This window comes from Cetorhinus maximus, chromosome 7, assembly GCF_964194155.1.
Source record: "Cetorhinus maximus chromosome 7, sCetMax3.hap1.1, whole genome shotgun sequence".
Lineage (NCBI taxonomy): Eukaryota > Metazoa > Chordata > Chondrichthyes > Lamniformes > Cetorhinidae > Cetorhinus > Cetorhinus maximus.
The window spans coordinates 110308763-110326258 of record NC_135885.1 but is presented as its reverse complement, the minus strand read 5'-3'; the positions used below and the strand labels follow the sequence as shown (position 1 = coordinate 110326258).

Here is a 17496-nt window from a genome sequence, read left to right as displayed (position 1 = left end):
AAACCCACCATCGCAGCTGGTGGGTAAAACGTCATTTTACCTGCCCACTACTGTACTTAGTGCAAATATGGGACAATTCTGCTCTTTTTCTCTGTGTTCTTCCTACCAAAATGGATCACTTGACACTTCACCCTCCCTCTAGCAGAGGCAGAAAAGTTTGTAAAAATGCTGCAAGAGTGTATGTTTCAAGTGCTTGATGAATTCAGGTGGTCAGCACCTGGCATTTTGCTCATTACAAGCGAGTCAATAGCTGTGTGAAGTTTGTCCACTGTGTTTCATGACAGACAGGCTTTCTATCGTGTCTAGAGCTTTCTCAGTTCTCCATAGAGTACAATTCAATGTAGTGTTTCACCCATCTCTCCAGCTGTTTATGACCTCCCCTGCCTTTGCTTTGAAGTATCATTAAGGCCTTAAATTTATGATCAACTTAGTCAAAATTTAATTCTGGTATTTTTATGATGTTTTGGAAATCAAAGCCCACAACTCTGGCACCATTAGTGGGCAGTGTAGGAAGAAATTACTGGAGAAAACAACAGACAACTCCAACTTACCAAGTTAGCCATCACAATAGTGTCCACCATAACAGGATTATGCTTCATGCCCAGGGTGAACTGTAATCCTCTGGGAGGTTGGCCAGTAGTGACATCAAAGCAGTGCCCTTCAAGTAGTATGTACTCCAGTTCATATTCTGCTGAAACAATTCCTTCAACCTATCAGGATAGTCAAAGCAAATAAAATTAAATGTAGAGGGTAGAAATTCATCTTGGACAATAGGGAAAATGGGTGATATTGGATTGTGTACCCACTATACACAGCTCCTGATAATCAGTTCCATTACAATAAATGGAATTAAGTATCAGATGCTGTAAATACAAGGCAACCAATCTAATATCACCCATTTTGTGCCACCATCTGAGATGGATTTCTACTTCAGAGTTTACTATCACAAACTTCAATTAAATTCACCACCATAAGGTGACATGCTACAGTAAAATTGCACTCACCAAGTCAGGCATCAGTTCTGGTATTTTAAATATATGTGATATTTTGAAATATTGCAATTACAAAATATCTAACACAAAACCTCATTATAATGCTTCCAAATGTTGATATCTTTCAGAGATCATAAAAACTTTTAAGATTTTGGAATGCATGTATTCATGAAAAAAAAATTTATCAATCAAGATACTGTGGTTGCAAACAGTCTGGTTCCAACCTATGACAGTGGTCTAGGAGTCAGTAGTAAGAGAGCAGGGGCTGTGGCACAGGCTGAAGGTAATAAGACCATAAGACATAGGAGCAGAAATTAGGCCATTCGGCCCATCGAGTCTGCTCCGCCATTCAATCATGGCTGATAAGTTTCTCAACCCCATTCTCCCGCCTTCTCCCCGTAACCTTTGATCCCCTTACCAATCAAGAACCCATCTATCTCGGTCTTAAATACACTCAATGACCTGGCTTCCACAGCCTTCTGTGGCAATGAATTCCATAGATTCACCACTCTCTGGCTAAAGAAGTTTCTCCTCATCTCTGTTCTAAAAGGTCTTCCCTTTACTGTGAGGCTGTGCCCTCGGGTCCTAGTCTCTCCTACTAATGGAAACATCTTCCCCACGTCCACTCTATCCAGGCCTTTCAGTATTCTGTAAGTTTCAATCAGATCCCCCCTCATCCTTCTAAACTCCATCGAGTATAGACCCAGAGTCCTCAAATGTTCCTCATATGTTAAGCCTTTCATTCCTGGGATCATTCCTGTGAACCTCCTCTGGACCCTCTCCAGGGCCAGCACATCCTTCCTGAGATACGGGGCCCAAAATTGCTCACAATATTCTAAATGTGGTCTGACCAGAGCCTTATAAAGCCTCAGCAGCATATCCCTGCTTTTATATCCTAGTCCTCTCGAAATAAATGCCAACATTGCATTTGCCTTCCTAACTACCGACTCAACTTGCAAGTTAACCTTAAGAGAATCCTGGACTAGGACTCCCAAATCCCTTTGCACTCCAGATTTCTGAATTCTCTCCCCATTTAGAAAATAGTCTATGCCTCTATTCTTCCGACCAAAGTGCATGACCTCACACTTCCCCACGTTGTATTCCAACTGCCACTTCTTTGCCCATTCTCCTAACCTGTCCAAATCTTTCTGCAACCTCCCCGCCTCCTCAATACTACCTGTCCCTCCACCTATCTTTGTATCATCTGCAAACTTAGCCAGGATGCCCTCAGTTCCTTCATCTAGATCATTAATGTATAAAGTGAAAAGTTGTGGTCCCAACACTGACCCCTGCGGAACTCCACTAGTCACCGGCCGCCATCCTGAGAAGGACCCCCTTATCCCCACTCTCTGCCTCCTGCCAGACAGCCAATCTTCTATCCATGCTAGTACCTTGCCTCTAACATCATGGGCTCTTATCTTACTGAGCAGCCTCCTGTGCGGCACCTTGTCAAAGGCCTTCTGGAAGTCCAAGTAGATAACATCCATTGGCTCTCCTTTGTCTAACCTACTCGTTACCTCCTCAAAGAATTCTAACAGATTTATCAGGCATGACCTCCCCTTAATGAAACCATGCTGACTTTGCCCGATTTTACCATGCACTTCCAAGTATTCTGAAATCTCATCCTTAATAATGGACTCTAAAATCTTACCAACAACCGAGATCAGGCTAATCGGCCTGTAATTTCCCGTCTTTTGCCTCACTCCCTTCTTAAACAGGGGGGTTATATTGGCGATTTTCCAGTCCTTTGGGACCCTCCCTGACTCCAGTGATTCCTGAAAGATCGCCACTAACGCCTCCACTATCTCTTCAGCTATCTCCTTCAGAACTCTGGGGTGTAATCCATCTGGTCCAGATAATTTATCCACCTTCAGACCTTTCAGTTTTCCTAGCACCTTCTCTTTGGTAATGGCCACCATACTCGCCTCTGCCCCCCGACTCTCTTGAACTTTGGGGATGTTACTCGTGTCTTCCACTGTGAAGACTGACGCAAAGTACCTAATCAGTTCCTCCGCCATTTCTTTGCTCCCCACTACTACTTCTCCAGCGTTATTTTCCAGCGGCCCAATGTCCACTTTTGCCTCTCTCTTACCCTTTATATATCTAAAAAAAACTCTTGCAATCTTCTTTTATATTACTGGCTAGTTTACCCTCATATTTAATCTTCTCCCTCCTTATTTCTTTTTTAGTTGTCCTCTGTTGGTCATTGTAGGCTTCCCAATCCCCTGGTTTCCCACTGCTCTTTGCCGCATTGTATGCTTTCTCTTTAGCTTTTATGCTGTCCCTGACTTCCCTCGTCAGCCATGGTTGCCTCGTCCTCCCTTTAGTATGCTTCTTCTTCCTAGGGATGAATTTTTGCTGTGTCTCCCAAATTACTCCCAGAAACTCCTGCCATTGTTGTTCCACTGTCTTTCCTGCTAGGCTCATCTCCCAGTCAATTCTGGCCAGCTCCTCCCTCATGCCTCTGTAGTTGCCTTGATTCAACTGTAATACTGTTACATCTGATTCCAGCTTTTTCCTCTCAAATTGCAGGGTAAATTCTATCATATTATGGTCACTTCGTCCTAAGGGTTCCTTCATCTTAAACTCCCTTATCAAATCTGCCTCATTACACATCACTAAATATAGAATTGCCTGTTCCCTAGTGGGCTCCACCACAAGCTGCTCCAAAAAGCCATCTCGTAGACATTCCACAAATTCCTTTTCTTGGGATCCACTACCAACCTGCTTTTCCCAGTCTACCTGCATATTGAAATCCCCCATGATCACTGCCTTTCTTACACACATTTTCTATCTCCTGATGTATCTTGTGCCCCACATCCTGACTACTGTTCGGAGGCCTGTACATAACTCCCATTATGGTTTTTTTTACCTTAGCGGTTCCTCAACTCTACCCACACAGATTCTACATCATCTGAGCCTACGTCATTTCTTGCTATCGATTTAATTTCATTTCTTTCTTACAAAGCAACCCCACCCCCTCTGCCAACCTGCCTATCTTTTCGATAGGATGTATATCCTTGGATATTTAGCTCCCAGTCCTGATCCCCTTGCAGCCATGTCTCCGTAATGCCCACCACATCATACCTGCCAATTTCAATCTGCGCCACAAGCTCATTTACCTTATTTCGTATACTGCATGCATTCAGATACAACACCTTCAGTCCTGTATTTCCCATCCCCTTTCTCATTGTCATCCCTTTATCTGATGTGCTTGAAGTTAGATTCCTAGCCCTTTCCAAACACTCTGTCCTATTTTGTGTTCTGGGGACTTTAATAGCCTCTCCTGGGCTCTTCATAATTTTCCATGAAGTTGAATCCACCCCCCCACACGCTAACCTGCTGCTTTGTTTCCCATTAGTCATACTTCTTGGAGTTTTATCCTTCCCTCCCCCCCACACTTTCTAGTTTAAAGTCCTGTTGACCACCCTATTTACCCTTTTCGCTAGAACATTGGTCCCAGATCGGTTCAGGTGGAGACCGTCCCAACGGTACAGATCCCTCCTGTTCCAATACTGATGCCAGTGCCCCACGAAATGGAACCCCTCTTTCCCACACCACTCCTTTAGCTACATGTTTTCTTCCCTTATTCTCGCGTCCCTATGCCAATTTGCACGTGGCTCGGGTAGTAATCCAGAGATTATAACCCTTGAGGACCTGTTCTTTAATTTAGTTCCTAGTTCCTGATAATCCCCAAACAGGTCCTCTTTCCTAGTCAAGTAAAGCCTAGTAATGGCTTCAATCCTCCCAATATTTAGCCAAGAAGGTTAAGACTCACATAAAACTAAATGTCAGGCACGCAGTTTAGCAGCACAGAGGCAGTAGAGAGGCCAAGACAGATGGAACTTAGCTTGATGCCTTCAGTGCAGTTTTTGAAGCAGACTATCTGTGCCAATTATGGTACCAAGGGGCAGCAAGTGGTTGACAATGATTTTGGTCTTTTCAATATTTAATTGATGGAAATTTCTGCTGATGAAGTGTGGAATGCCGGGCAAACAGCCTGATTTTTGCTACTGAGGTGACGAGCTCGAGTCGGGAAATTTGCCAACTCGTTGGACCGCATCAGCAGAAAGGCTCCCAAAAGGCATAATTTTCACTTTGTGGAAGTGGTGGGGGGTGGCGGGTGGGGTGGGTTGTGGGGTGGTGGGGGAGCAGGACATGGATGAGGGGTAGATTTGCGTCCACCAACCCAGATGCAGATTCGAAGTGGCCACAGGGGCTACTGAAAGAGCTTACACTGTACTTGTTATGCATGCTTGGCTGAGAGCCCAGATTCATGAAAGGATTTTCTCAGCAGGGGTGTCTGTGTTTTCCAGTTGGAGAGAACTGTTGACTGCTTGATTGAAATCTTTAAGTGGTTATTAATTGTTCTTTTTGTGATCTCTTTTGTCAATGCCTTAATGTTTATTTGCACAAGATTAAGAAGTGTCAAGTGTTTTAAACCTCTGTTATTGAGACTTCAGTGGTCTGCCTGACATTTTTATAAGGTTGTAGGAACTACACCTTTCTTTCAAAAGACCTGTGAATGGGTGATTTTTTTGAGCAGTTCTGCACATGCCATTGTTACTTTATGATTATTTGGCTCTGTGCATACTGTATACAGGGTGAATGGACATGTAAAGGTCATGGAGGGCAAGAGGGGCCATGGGGGTTGGTGGGGTCATCAATTGGCATGGGGGAGTGAAAGGGGCCATGGAGAATGGGCATGCATTAGCATGAAGAGGCATGCGGGGCATGGTTAAGACCTTTTGGACCTACCTTTCAAAAGGCTCCTGAATCCAGATGACAGTTCATGACTCCTCTGAAGAGCCATGAACCATGAGTCAACCAGAAGCTTGTTCAACTCCACAAAAATTGTGGGGGGCTAAAGATGCCTACCCCTGCAATGGAGCTGGCCAGGTTGGGAATGAAGGGTGAGGGCTCAGAACCTATACCCTTATTCAGTACCTGCGAAAATTGGTGACAACAGGTATGGGGCAGGAATGCAGGAATTGGTCCTCCCTGCCATTTTTAAATGACTTCTGACTCGTTCCGACTCCACAAAAATTCGGGCCATTAACTCTGTTTCTCTCTCTCCACGCAGGTTGCCTGGCACCCCCTCCCAACCCTCGACTCAACCCCATGGTCCCCCATAACCTCCATGGAAATTCAAAGCCCTTCCATACCCTTTCACACAGAACCAATGAACCACATAGTAACAATGGCATGTGTGGAACTGCTCAGGAAAAAAGGCATTTTCTGCTTTAATTTCAGATTTCAGCATCCACACTATTTTGCTTTTGAGGGATAGTCACGGTCACATAGGATGTAACTTGTGCCTTTGATAAGATCCGTTTCGGTACTGTGACAAGAGTGGAAATCTGATTGGATGGTTTCAATTACAAAGTTCTGGCAAATATGGGCACAATTTGGGAGCAGACAACATATTCAAAGAGTGAAAAGGTAGGTTGGAGATGGGGCGATAATTTGCAAGGGCATTGGGATTGAGGGAAGGGGTGATGATGGCAGATTTGAAGGAGAGGGGGCAACACCTGAAGAAAGAGAACTGTTAACAATATCCACTAACATGGGGACCAGGAGGGGAAGACGAGTGGTCAGTAGTTGAGTGGGAATAGACTGCGACCCCATGAGTTCAGGAAGCTCTCCAGTATCTCATTCTAACAGCATAGGATTAGGTATAATCTATTAATTCTGATATCATTTTTGTCATTTTTTTTTTGTTGCATCTTCCCCAGTGCCTCTATTCTTTTCATAATATAGAGGCCAGAGATATAGACAGTACTTCAAGTGTGATATAACCAAAGCTCTATACAAGGTTAGCATAACTTATCTGTTTTTCATTTCTATCCTTCAAGAAATGAACACTGGTGTTTGTTTTGCTTTTTTTTAAAAGCCTTATAGCACTCCTATTTTTAGTAGTGTAAATGTATGTAGATCCCTTTGCTCATCCACTCCACCTAGGTTCTTATTTTCCAAGGGTTCTTCCTACCAAAATCTACAACTTCATGCTTATCTATATCGAAATGTATTTGTCAGTCATTCTACAATTTTGTTTTAGTATTACCTATAATCACTAATTTGGTGTCATTCACAAATTTTGAAATTGTACTCCAATTTTCAAGTCCAAATTGTTTATGCAAAGGATGAACATCAGTGGTCCCAGTACCAATTTTTGTGGATCAGCGCTTCCCATCTTCTTTCCAGTCTGAGTAACTGCTCTTAGCCCCTCTTAATTTTCTTAATGCCTGCTCCATACTTAATAGCTATTACATTAGCTACATTAGTTTCCTTCAGGTCAGTGCTAGGGTGACTTTTTTTTGGATATTGGAATAGAGAATAAAATTTCAAAATTTGCTAATTATACAAAACTTGGACGTGTGGCAAACAATGAGGATAATACCAATCGACTGCAACAGGACACAGGCTAGCAGAATGGGCACACAAGTGGCAGATGGTATTTAATACAGAGAAGTGTGAGGTGATGTGTTTTGGCAGTAGGGATAGGGAAAGGCAATGGCAATATAGACTTATAGTCAGTTCTAAAGTATGTGCAGTGACAGAGAGACCTGGGGGTTCATATGCATAGATCTTTGAAGGTGGCGTATTGAGAGTAGTTAGCAAAGCATATGGGACCTGAGGCTACATAAGTAGAGGCCTTGAGTACAAAAGCAGTGAAGTTAGGCTGAAATTTTATAAAGCCCTGGTTAGGCCACATCTAGCATATTACTTCCAATCTGGTCAAGCACACATTAGGAAGGATGTGAGGGTCCTTGGGGGGAAGCAGAGGTGATTTACCAGAATGGTTCCATTGATAAAGGAATTTATCTGCAAGGTTAGGTTGGAGAAGCTAGGTTTGTTTTCCTTGGGGTAAAAGAGGTTGAGGAGAGATTTGGTAGAGGTGTACAAGATTGTGACAGCTTTAGATAAGGCAGACTGATGCTTGAAAGACTAGGGGATACAGATTTAGGGTTTTGACCAAGTGATACAGGGTGGATGTGAGGAAGAAGTTGTTTTTTACACAGCGAGTGTTAATGACCTGGAAGTCATTGCTTATGAGAGCAGTAGAACCAGAGATGATGAATAATTTCAAAAGGAAATTGGGTAGTCACTTAAGTCTTCAGGTCTATGAGGATAGAGCTCGGAAATGCGACTGCCTGGCTTTCAGTAGAGCAATCCAGCATGGGCTTGATGGGCCGAATGGCCTTTGTAAATTCTTTCACAGGATAGGCCAGCATTTATTGGCCATCCCCAATTCCCTTCTGTGCCGTAATGACACTATGGTATTATATCATGTCATTAATGCTAATTCTCCAAGTTAGTTTTGACTGCTTTTCGCATTCGCATTTATATCACTCAAACATAACTACATTTTTTTTGTAATGATGACTCTTATTCATTTTACCTGGGTTTCTGCATTATCCTTTGATAAATTTGCCCTTTACAGAATCCCAGAATTACAGTGCAGAAGGAAGCCATTCGGCCCATCATGTTTGCACCAGTTGTCTGAATTAGCAATTCCTTTAGTGCCATTCCCCGTCTGCTGGCCTTGCTGCTGCTCCCTCACTCTCTCGCTGTTAATGGCTCCAGTGCTGCTCTCGCACGCTTGTGCTATTAATGGCGCTGCTGTTGCTCTCGCCTTCTACAACAGCATTATTTACAATTTCTCACTACCTCATATACTGTTTATTGTCCTTTCTCCTCTGTTAATATCTTCTCACTAATTTCAGCTAAGCTTTCTGTTTCTACTCCAACAGCTTTATTAATACTATACTCCCTTCCTAGTCACAGGATTTCCTCCACCCCACGCCATGTTAGTTGAAATCCTTCCTTACAGCTCAATACACCTTCTTTACAATGACATCGGTCCAGTTAAGACAAAGACTAATAATTTCTCTTGGTCCACAACTTGTTTCACGAACATGAACCTTTTCCTCCTACATCAGTCCCACTGGTATTCTTTGACCATCCAAATCTTCCTCTCCTTAGCCTATACAAGTGCTTTACACCTGAAGCGATCTGGAGATTACTGCCTTGGAAGTCTTGTTGGTTTTAAAATTTAATGTCTCACTCCATAAACTTTGTTCAGAAGACTTCAAATATATTTCTTGCTATGCCATTAGTTCAAACATAGATCATGAATTTTGGTTTATCTTTCTCCTTTTCCAGAGGTTTTGCCACCTGCTCCTTGGCATCATCCAACACTCCAAGTCATGACTGCAAAAAAAACATCTATACCTGATTATAGAATCTGTCATTACTACCGCTTCCACATTCTTCCTCTTACAACCCTAGATAATCTCTCGCTCTATGTGTCGCAATTCAGAACTTCAATTGTTTTTAAATCTTAACTTGGTCAAAACTATCAGGGTGTTTTCTTTTAAAGCTTATTGAAAGAATGTGTAAATTCTTGCACAGACCCCAGTGAGACACAGGCAGTTCCAAGTTCCAATTTCGAACAGCAATGGAATAGGAGACAGTTATTTGAACATTAACTGGCATTTTAAAAGCAGTCGATTCGTCAGTAAAACAAATTCTCACTCCTTTCAAAAAGAAAAAGAAGTAATTAAAAACATCTGAAAGACTACCTAACCATTGGTTTTTAATAGGTTTTATGAATGTATAATATTGTGTAGTTTGTATTATTAACCAAGTACTTTGCAATTATTTCCAAGTACGCAAAGTAGTAATAGTTGGCAAATTATTTGTTGAAGCAAATTGCCCTATTGTGCAAGATACATTGCAGCACAATTTAAGAATTTTATTTCTGTCTCTGAAAAGATACTTACTTCTTCTAAGTGAATATTATCCAAGTCAATTGGGCTGCGAAGAGATTCTACCAACCAACTTTCAGGCGTAATCATGTTAAGGGTAAACAAGGGTACTTCTGGCATTTCGAGGAATTTGGCCATAGGTCCTGCTGATAAATTGTTGTCAGCTGTGAAGACCAGTTCAGGCTCCAACACAAACCGATAAAAACTGTGGACAGAATATAATAGACTGAGTTTCTGTGCACTGCACAATGGTAAAGAGCTATCCATACACCTTATGAAAAAAATCTTCAAATGCAATTGGTATGGATTATTATTATAAATATTGTGTTGAAAATGGAAGTTTAATCTGGTCTATCTATCAAAATGTTTATATTCAGTTAAAAATCGCCTACTCACACTTCATGATAATGAGCGCCATCCCTTCACCACTGACCACAAAAATCCAGGTCGCTATCACCATTCAGTAACCATGTAAGTAAAACACTTGCAATGATCAAAATATAGTGTATTTGTATTCCCAAAAGTCATTTGATAAAGTGCCACATAAAAGGTTACAGCACAATATAAGAGCTCATGGTGTTGGGGTGATATATTAGCGTGGATAGAGGATTGGCAAACTAAAAGTAAACAGAGTTGGGATAAATGGGTCATTTTCAGGTTTCTTAAAAAATTATTTACAGGATGTGGGCGTCGCTGGCTAAGCCAGCATTTATTGCCCATCCCTAATTGCCCTTGTGCAGGTGGTAGTGAGCTGCCTTCTTGAACTGCTGCAATCCACATGGTGTAGGTACACCCACAGTGCTGTTAGGGAGGGAGTTCCAGGATTTTGACCAAGCGACAGTGAAGGAATAGCACTGTATAGTTCCAAGTCAGGATGGTGAGTGGCTTGGAGAGGAACTTCCAGGTGGTGGTTTTCCCATGTATCTGCTGCCCTTGTCCTTCTAGATGGTAGTGGTCATGGGTTTGGAAGATGCTGCCTAAGGAGCCTTGGTGAGTTTCTGCAGTGCATCTTATAGATGGTACACACTGCTGCTACTGTTCGTCAGTGATGGTGGGAGTGAATGTTTGTGGAAGGGGTGCCAATGAAGTGGGCTGCTTTGTTCTGAATGCTGTCAAGCTTCTTGAGTGTTGTTAGAACTGCACTCATCCAGGCAAGTGGAGAGTATTCCATCACACTCCTGAATTGTGCCTTGTAGATGGTGAACAGGCTTTGGGGAAAAATTGCTGTTCTACAATCCTATAGAAGTGTCAGTCAGACAGAGAGTTAAGTATTACTGGCAGAGGCTTCAAATATTTCACATTCTACATGTCTTCATTATGCATGCTTGACTGGGAGCCCAAACCAATAAAAGCAGTAGCTCAGTAGGGAATCTGTTGTGACAAGTGAAGTGAATTTCTGACTTTGATTGATTGATATCTTTAAGAGATTATGATAATTTGTTATATCTGTGGTCTCTTTTGTCAATGTCTCAATGTTTATTTGGACAAGATTAATAGGTGTGAAGTGTTTGCAGTGGAGGTATGAGGGGAAATGGGGAGTTGGTGGGGGGGGAGGGGTTGTCAGAGGGCCTAATTGCTTTTATTACAACTGGCATGCAGGCCCAGAGAACCAAGGCGACCTCCCTCTAACCAGCCTGCCTTGGCACTCACCTGCCCCCAAGGTCATGCTTTCATGGTTGACAGACCCAAATTCATTCTGCACTGTCCCCACCAAGGCAAAAATTGCAAATTTCCTAACTCACCTTGGTAGCAAAAAATTATCCTTAATGTGGAATTCAATTGTATTATGAGCACTATTTCTCACTGGATCTTTTTATATGGCATTACTAATTAATCCTCTATCATTGTACAATACTAGATCTAAAACAGCTCAATCGCTAGTTGCTTCCACAACATATTGGTCCAGGAAAGCATTCTACAAACTCCAGACTACCTTTGCCAATTTGATTTGGTTCAGTCTATATGAAGACTAAAATCCTTGTATGATGTGCCTGCATGACATTGTAATGTGCTCGGCAGAGCAAGGATTAATGTGGGAATGGATTAATGGAGAATAGCACCACAGTATGATGTATAGTGTCACATGGTAATAGACTGAGAAAAAGTCTAGAAAGCTCCATGCATGACCAGACCTTGGATCTGTATATAGTTAAAGGTTAACAATAAATGCTTCATGTTTGAATAAACAACTCTCAAGATCTCATCATTGAGACACCATTGCGTACCATATTACAACATGGTTGGCAGAGGTGGGATATCAGTGCTATCCGCAAAGTACAGCACATTGGCAGCGGAGAGAGCACCTAAAAGATAGAGATAGGTGATCTGTGGCGATATGAAAGGTGGCAGCTAAATGCATGACCCTGGTTCAGCATCTCAAGATATGAGAAAATAAAATCAACTGAAGCCTAACTAGAGAGATGCGCACCTAAGGAAAAAACTTGAAAAAACTTCACTATAGACTTGGAAGTGAGGAATCCACCAGAGTGAGTGGAAGTCCATTGCAGAAAGTTGAAGGCTTGAAGTGGCGCAGAGTCAAAGAGCCTGATCCATCCACAACATGGTGAGCAAAAATACAAAAAACTGTGCTATCTGAAGTGAACTGGGATGCTAGGCTAGAGGATAGATCAATAGAGAAGCAGTTGCAGACATTTAAGGGGATTTTTCAGAATACTCAGAATAAGTATATTCCTACTAAGAAGCAAAATTCTAAAGGGAGGACCGACCGACCACCGTGGTTAACTAAACAAGTTAGAGAAAGCATCAAACTTAAGGATAAAGCATATAATTGCACAAAGATGAGTGACAGGTCAGATGACTGGTCAGAATATAAAGAACATCAGGGAATGATCAGGAGAAAGAAATTAGAGTATGAGAGGAAGCTAGCTAGGAATGTAAAAATGGATAACAAGAGTTTCTACAGGAAAAGAGTAGTAAAGTAAATGTCGCTTCTCTAGAGAGTGGGAATGGGGAGTTAATGGCAGATAATAAGGGAATGGCAGATGAAATGAACAAATATTTTGCTTCTACAGAGGATACAAAAAACATTCCAGTAATAGCTGTAAACCAGGAGGTGGAGGGGGGGGATGAACTTAATGAAATTAAAATCACTAGGGGCTGAGCAAATTGATGGAACTGTGGGCTGACAAGTCTTCGGGAACAGAAAGGACTTCATCCTAGGGTCTTAAAAGAGATGCATTGGTGCTAATTTTCCAAAATTCCCTAGATTCTGGAAAGATTCCATCAGGCTGGAAAGTAGCAAATATAACCCCTCTATTCAAGAAGGGAGGGAGGCAGAAAACAGGAAACTATAGACCAGTCTATAGTTGATGTCTCTCATGGGGAAAGGGTTAGAGTCGGTCATTAAAGAGGTTATAGCTGGACATTTAGAAAAACACAAGCTAATAAGGAAGAGTCAGCATGGTACTGTGAAAGGGTAACCATGTTTAACCAATTTACTAGAGTTCTTTGAAGGAGTGGCATGTGCTGTGGATAAAGGGGAGCCTGTAGATGCACCATACTTGGATATCTAAAAGGCATTTGATAAGGTGCCACATCAAAGGTTATTGCAGAAAATAAAATCTCATGGTGTAGGGGGTAATATATTAGCCTGGACAGAAGATTGGCTGGCTGGCAGAAAACAGAGAGTATGCATAAATGGGTCTTTGTCTGATTGGCAGGATGTGTCGAGTGGAGTGCCGCAGGGGTCTGTACTGGGGCCTCAACTTTTTACAATTTACATTAATGATTTAGATGAGAGGAGTGAAGGCATGGTAGCTAAATATACAGATCACACAAAGGAAAGTATGTTGTGGACAAGACATAAGGGGCAGAATTTTCAGGTCGGCGGGCGGGCGCGATCGGTGGGTCTGGGAACAGCCAGGGAACAGACTGACACCTGTGATTGGCCCACAACCACGACTTCACATTGGCAGGTCAATTAACGGCCAGCCAGCCTGAAGGTAGAGGGATGCCTCAGGGAGCTGAAGACTTCAAAAGTATTAAATAAAGATTTTGAAATCAGAACAAAAATGTCTAAGCATCACAAACAGTTGCCTGTATAATGTGAAAAAAGTCACATTATACAAATTCTGTCCATAGGTTTCATGAAAAATGCAAAGGTCGCCTGGCCAATTCGCCCATCTGTGAGGTTGGACAGACAACAAAAATCAGGGACAATTACAACTTTAATGGACTTAATTGCTCTGCAGAGAGGCAGAATGGACTCAATGGTCTAAATGGCCTCCTTCTATGCTGTAAAGGTGAAGAAAATTTATACAATGTGCTTTTGTTTGCTGTTTTCTTTTGTCAACAAGAAAATTAAGAGTAGATTATGATGAATTAACTACTCAATTAGGGGATTAGCATAATGACATTCCGCTGAGTGGCAAGAGTGATTTGCAAGGGTTTCTCACCTTTTCAAAGGCATCTCAGAAAGTTTGGGTCTGCAGTTCATGAGCACTTTCAGTTTCATATTGATCACCCGATGCAACACCTGAATGAAAAACAAATATTGTCATCTTGCATGATATTGATTTTACGACAGACAAAAATGATTTATCAAATTAAAATCTTAGTTTCACATTTTGTACAGAAAACAGAAAAAAGTCACATACTTGATTACATTTTAATCAAAATTTGCAATGGGCTGTCAACTACCTGCCTCGCAAAAGGCTTGCATCCGGGTGTAGTACCTATCAACTTTTTCTTAAACAAATTCCTTACAGCTGCAAAGAGCTGACCTTGGCATTAACAGCCCGAGAGCCTGCGTGACAACCAAAATATATTTGCCCTCACCCACTCTGTCCTGCTCCCTGACCACTGTGTGAGACTGTTCACAACTTTGGTGTCGTATTTGACCCCAGGACGAGCTTCTGAACATCCATTCCATCACTGAGACTGCCTATTTCTTCCTCTGTAACATCAACTGTCTCCACCCATACCTCCACTAATCTACTGCTGAAACACTCATCCGCTGTTGAAACCCTCATTCATGCCTTTGTTGCCTCTAGACCTGACTATTCCAATGCTCTCCTGACTGGACCCTCACCCTCCCTGAACTTGAGCTCATCCGAACTCTACGCATGCAACCAAGCTCGCAACGAAAACATTCATCCATCACCCTGTGCCCACTGATCTACACTGGCTCCTGGTCTGACAATGCCTAGATTAAAAATCTCATCCTTGTTTTCAAATGGGCCTTCCCTATACCTGTAGCCTCTGGCAGCCCTACAACCCTCAAAGATCCCAGTGCTCCTCCAGTTTTGGCCTCTTGTGTATCCCCAATTTTAATTGCTCCACTATTGTTATGTCATCAAATGTCAGTCACTATCACTCCTGTGAAGTGCCTTGGGACATTTTACTATGCTATATAAATGCAAGTTTTTGTAGCATTCAAAAGCTTTGAGATCCAGGTATGGAATTCTCAATGGGAAGTTCTCTGTTTACAATTTGAAAGGAAGAGAAAGAGCAGTGCAAGGTGAAGTGAAGGAAAGTGAAGCAGCATATAAGGACATTGCGCCCTACATGATATTACTCCCCTCAAAGAATGTACAGGCCTCAAAGTCACATAAAGGTCTCATTAAGAAGACTACATCTAAACAAAGAGGCAATGGGGAAGCTGAATTATCTATTGCATGAAGACCTGCTTCAAAGTTAATTTGCTCATATCACAGCTCTGCCTGGAGTTGTGAAAGTTAGCACTGCATTCAAATTTTTACGATGCTGGCTTATTTCAAACAGCCACAGAAAATGTGTTTAATATTATCTAGGGTCCCATCATGTTATTGACAAACGTTTTAGGGCAGCAGCTGGGCATTGATCTAGGTTGAGATTTTCCCCAGTACTGGGTTCGCCAACATGCAGATAGAGTATATGACACCCATGTAACATTACAAGATCCTACAGTTAACCTCAATTGTTTGATACATCAATGTCAGTCGTGCTGGAGGTTTCCATAATGCAGTTTCTGTCAGGAATTCTGCCTTTCCTGGCGCCTTTAAAGAGAGTAATCAAGTGAACAGATGGCATGTGAGTGAGAAAGAATACTCTTTATCAGATGCAGGAAAAACAATTATGGAGTGCTACAATGAAATACATGCCTCTGCCAAGTTGCCACAGAGGAATCTCCAGGGGCCTTAAAGAACCCTTACATTTCTTTAATAGGTCAGGAGGGGCTCTGCAATATATTACAGAGTATCCTGCACACTTGTACTTTAATATAGGCCACCATCCAAAATAGGTTAGACATGGAGATACTGGATTACCCCAGAGGAGGGACGAGGTATTTCAGTCACATTGAGAAACTAGAGAATCCAAGATCAATCTCCTTGGAGTAGCAAAGGTTAAGGGGCGATTTGGTAGAAGTATTTATAATCATGAAGGGTTTTGATAGAGTAAAGTAGGAGAAACTATTTCTACTGTATATGGATTGGCAATCAGAGGACACAGTTATATTAATTAATTGGCAAAAGAGCCAAAGGTGAGGAGAGGAGACAAGAGATTTTTTTAATGCAGTGGGGCATTCAAGGAGGAAATAGCGAGAGTACAGGGCATATATGTTCGCGTAAAAACAAATGGGGGGACCAAGTCCGGAGAACCCTGGATGTCAAGGGACATAAAGGTTAGGATTAAGAAAAAAAGAGGTTATGGCAGATACTGAGGGTTCAATACGGCAAAGTCCCTAGAGGAGTACAAAAAGTGCAGGTGGGGGGGACTTAAGGAAATTAGGAAAGCATGAGAAAGCACTGGTGGGTAGAATAAAGGCAAACCCAAAGGGGTTTTTTAAATATATAAAGAGCAAGAGAATAACTCAGGAAAGAGTAGGGCCAATTAGGGGCCATGGTGGTAATCTGTATGTGGACCCAGAAGACCTTGCATCGGTCTTCACAATGGAAAAGGACGATGCAGGTATGGATATCAGGGTGGAGGAATGTGAAACATTAGAGGAAATTAACATAGAGAGAAGGAGGTACTAGCGGATTTAGCGGCCTTAAAAGTGGATAAATCCGCAGGGCCGGATGAGATGTATCCCAGGCTGTTGAGAGAGGCAAGGGAAGAGATATCAGGGGCCCTGGCAGTAATTTTCAAATCCTCTCTGGCCACAGGTGAGGTGCCAGAGGACTGGAAGACTGCTAGCGTTGTCTCATTATTAAAAAAAGGAGGAAGGGATAGGCCAGGATATTACAGGCCAGTCAGTCTAACCTCGATGGTGGGGAAGTTACTAGAAAGAATTCTGAGGGACAGAATATATCTGCACTTGGAGAGACACGAGCTAATCAGGGAGAGTCAGCATGGATTTATTAAGGGAGGGTTGTATTTGACAAATTTGGTTGAATTTTTTGAGGAGGTAACCAGGAGTGTTGATAAGGGTAATGCATTTATGTGGTCCACATGGACTTTAGCAATTTGATAAGGTCCCTCATGGCAGACTGGTCAAGGAAGTAAGAACCCATGGGATCCAAGGCAAACTGGCACGTTGGATCCAAAATTGGCTGAGGGGCAGAAAGTAGAGGCTGATAGTAAAGGGATGTTTCTGTGACTGGAAGTCTATTTCCAGTGGGGTTCCGCAGGGCTCGGTGCTGGGGTCCTTGCTGGTTGTGGTGCACATAAATAATTTGGACTTAAACGTAGGGTATGATCAGGAAGTTTGCGGATGACACAAAAATTGGTACATAGTGAGGAGGATAGCCGTAAACTGCAGGAGGATATCAATGGACTGATCAGGTGGGCAG

The 17496-nt window shown here is 42.3% G+C and overlaps 1 protein-coding gene across 2 annotated transcripts in view; it reads right to left on the bottom strand.

Annotated features, from left to right (window-relative positions):
* Positions 1-17496, bottom strand: part of uggt2 (UDP-glucose glycoprotein glucosyltransferase 2) — a 400098-nt gene that overhangs the window by 103197 nt on the left and 279405 nt on the right. For both annotated transcript variants that reach the window (XM_078545909.1, XM_078545910.1), the window contains exons 27-29: positions 14179-14258; positions 9779-9968; positions 552-710 (exon numbers count right to left, since the gene is read on the bottom strand). In XM_078545909.1, the coding sequence (XP_078402035.1) occupies positions 552-710; positions 9779-9968; positions 14179-14258 (429 nt within the window). The remainder of the gene's footprint in view (positions 1-551; positions 711-9778; positions 9969-14178; positions 14259-17496) is intronic.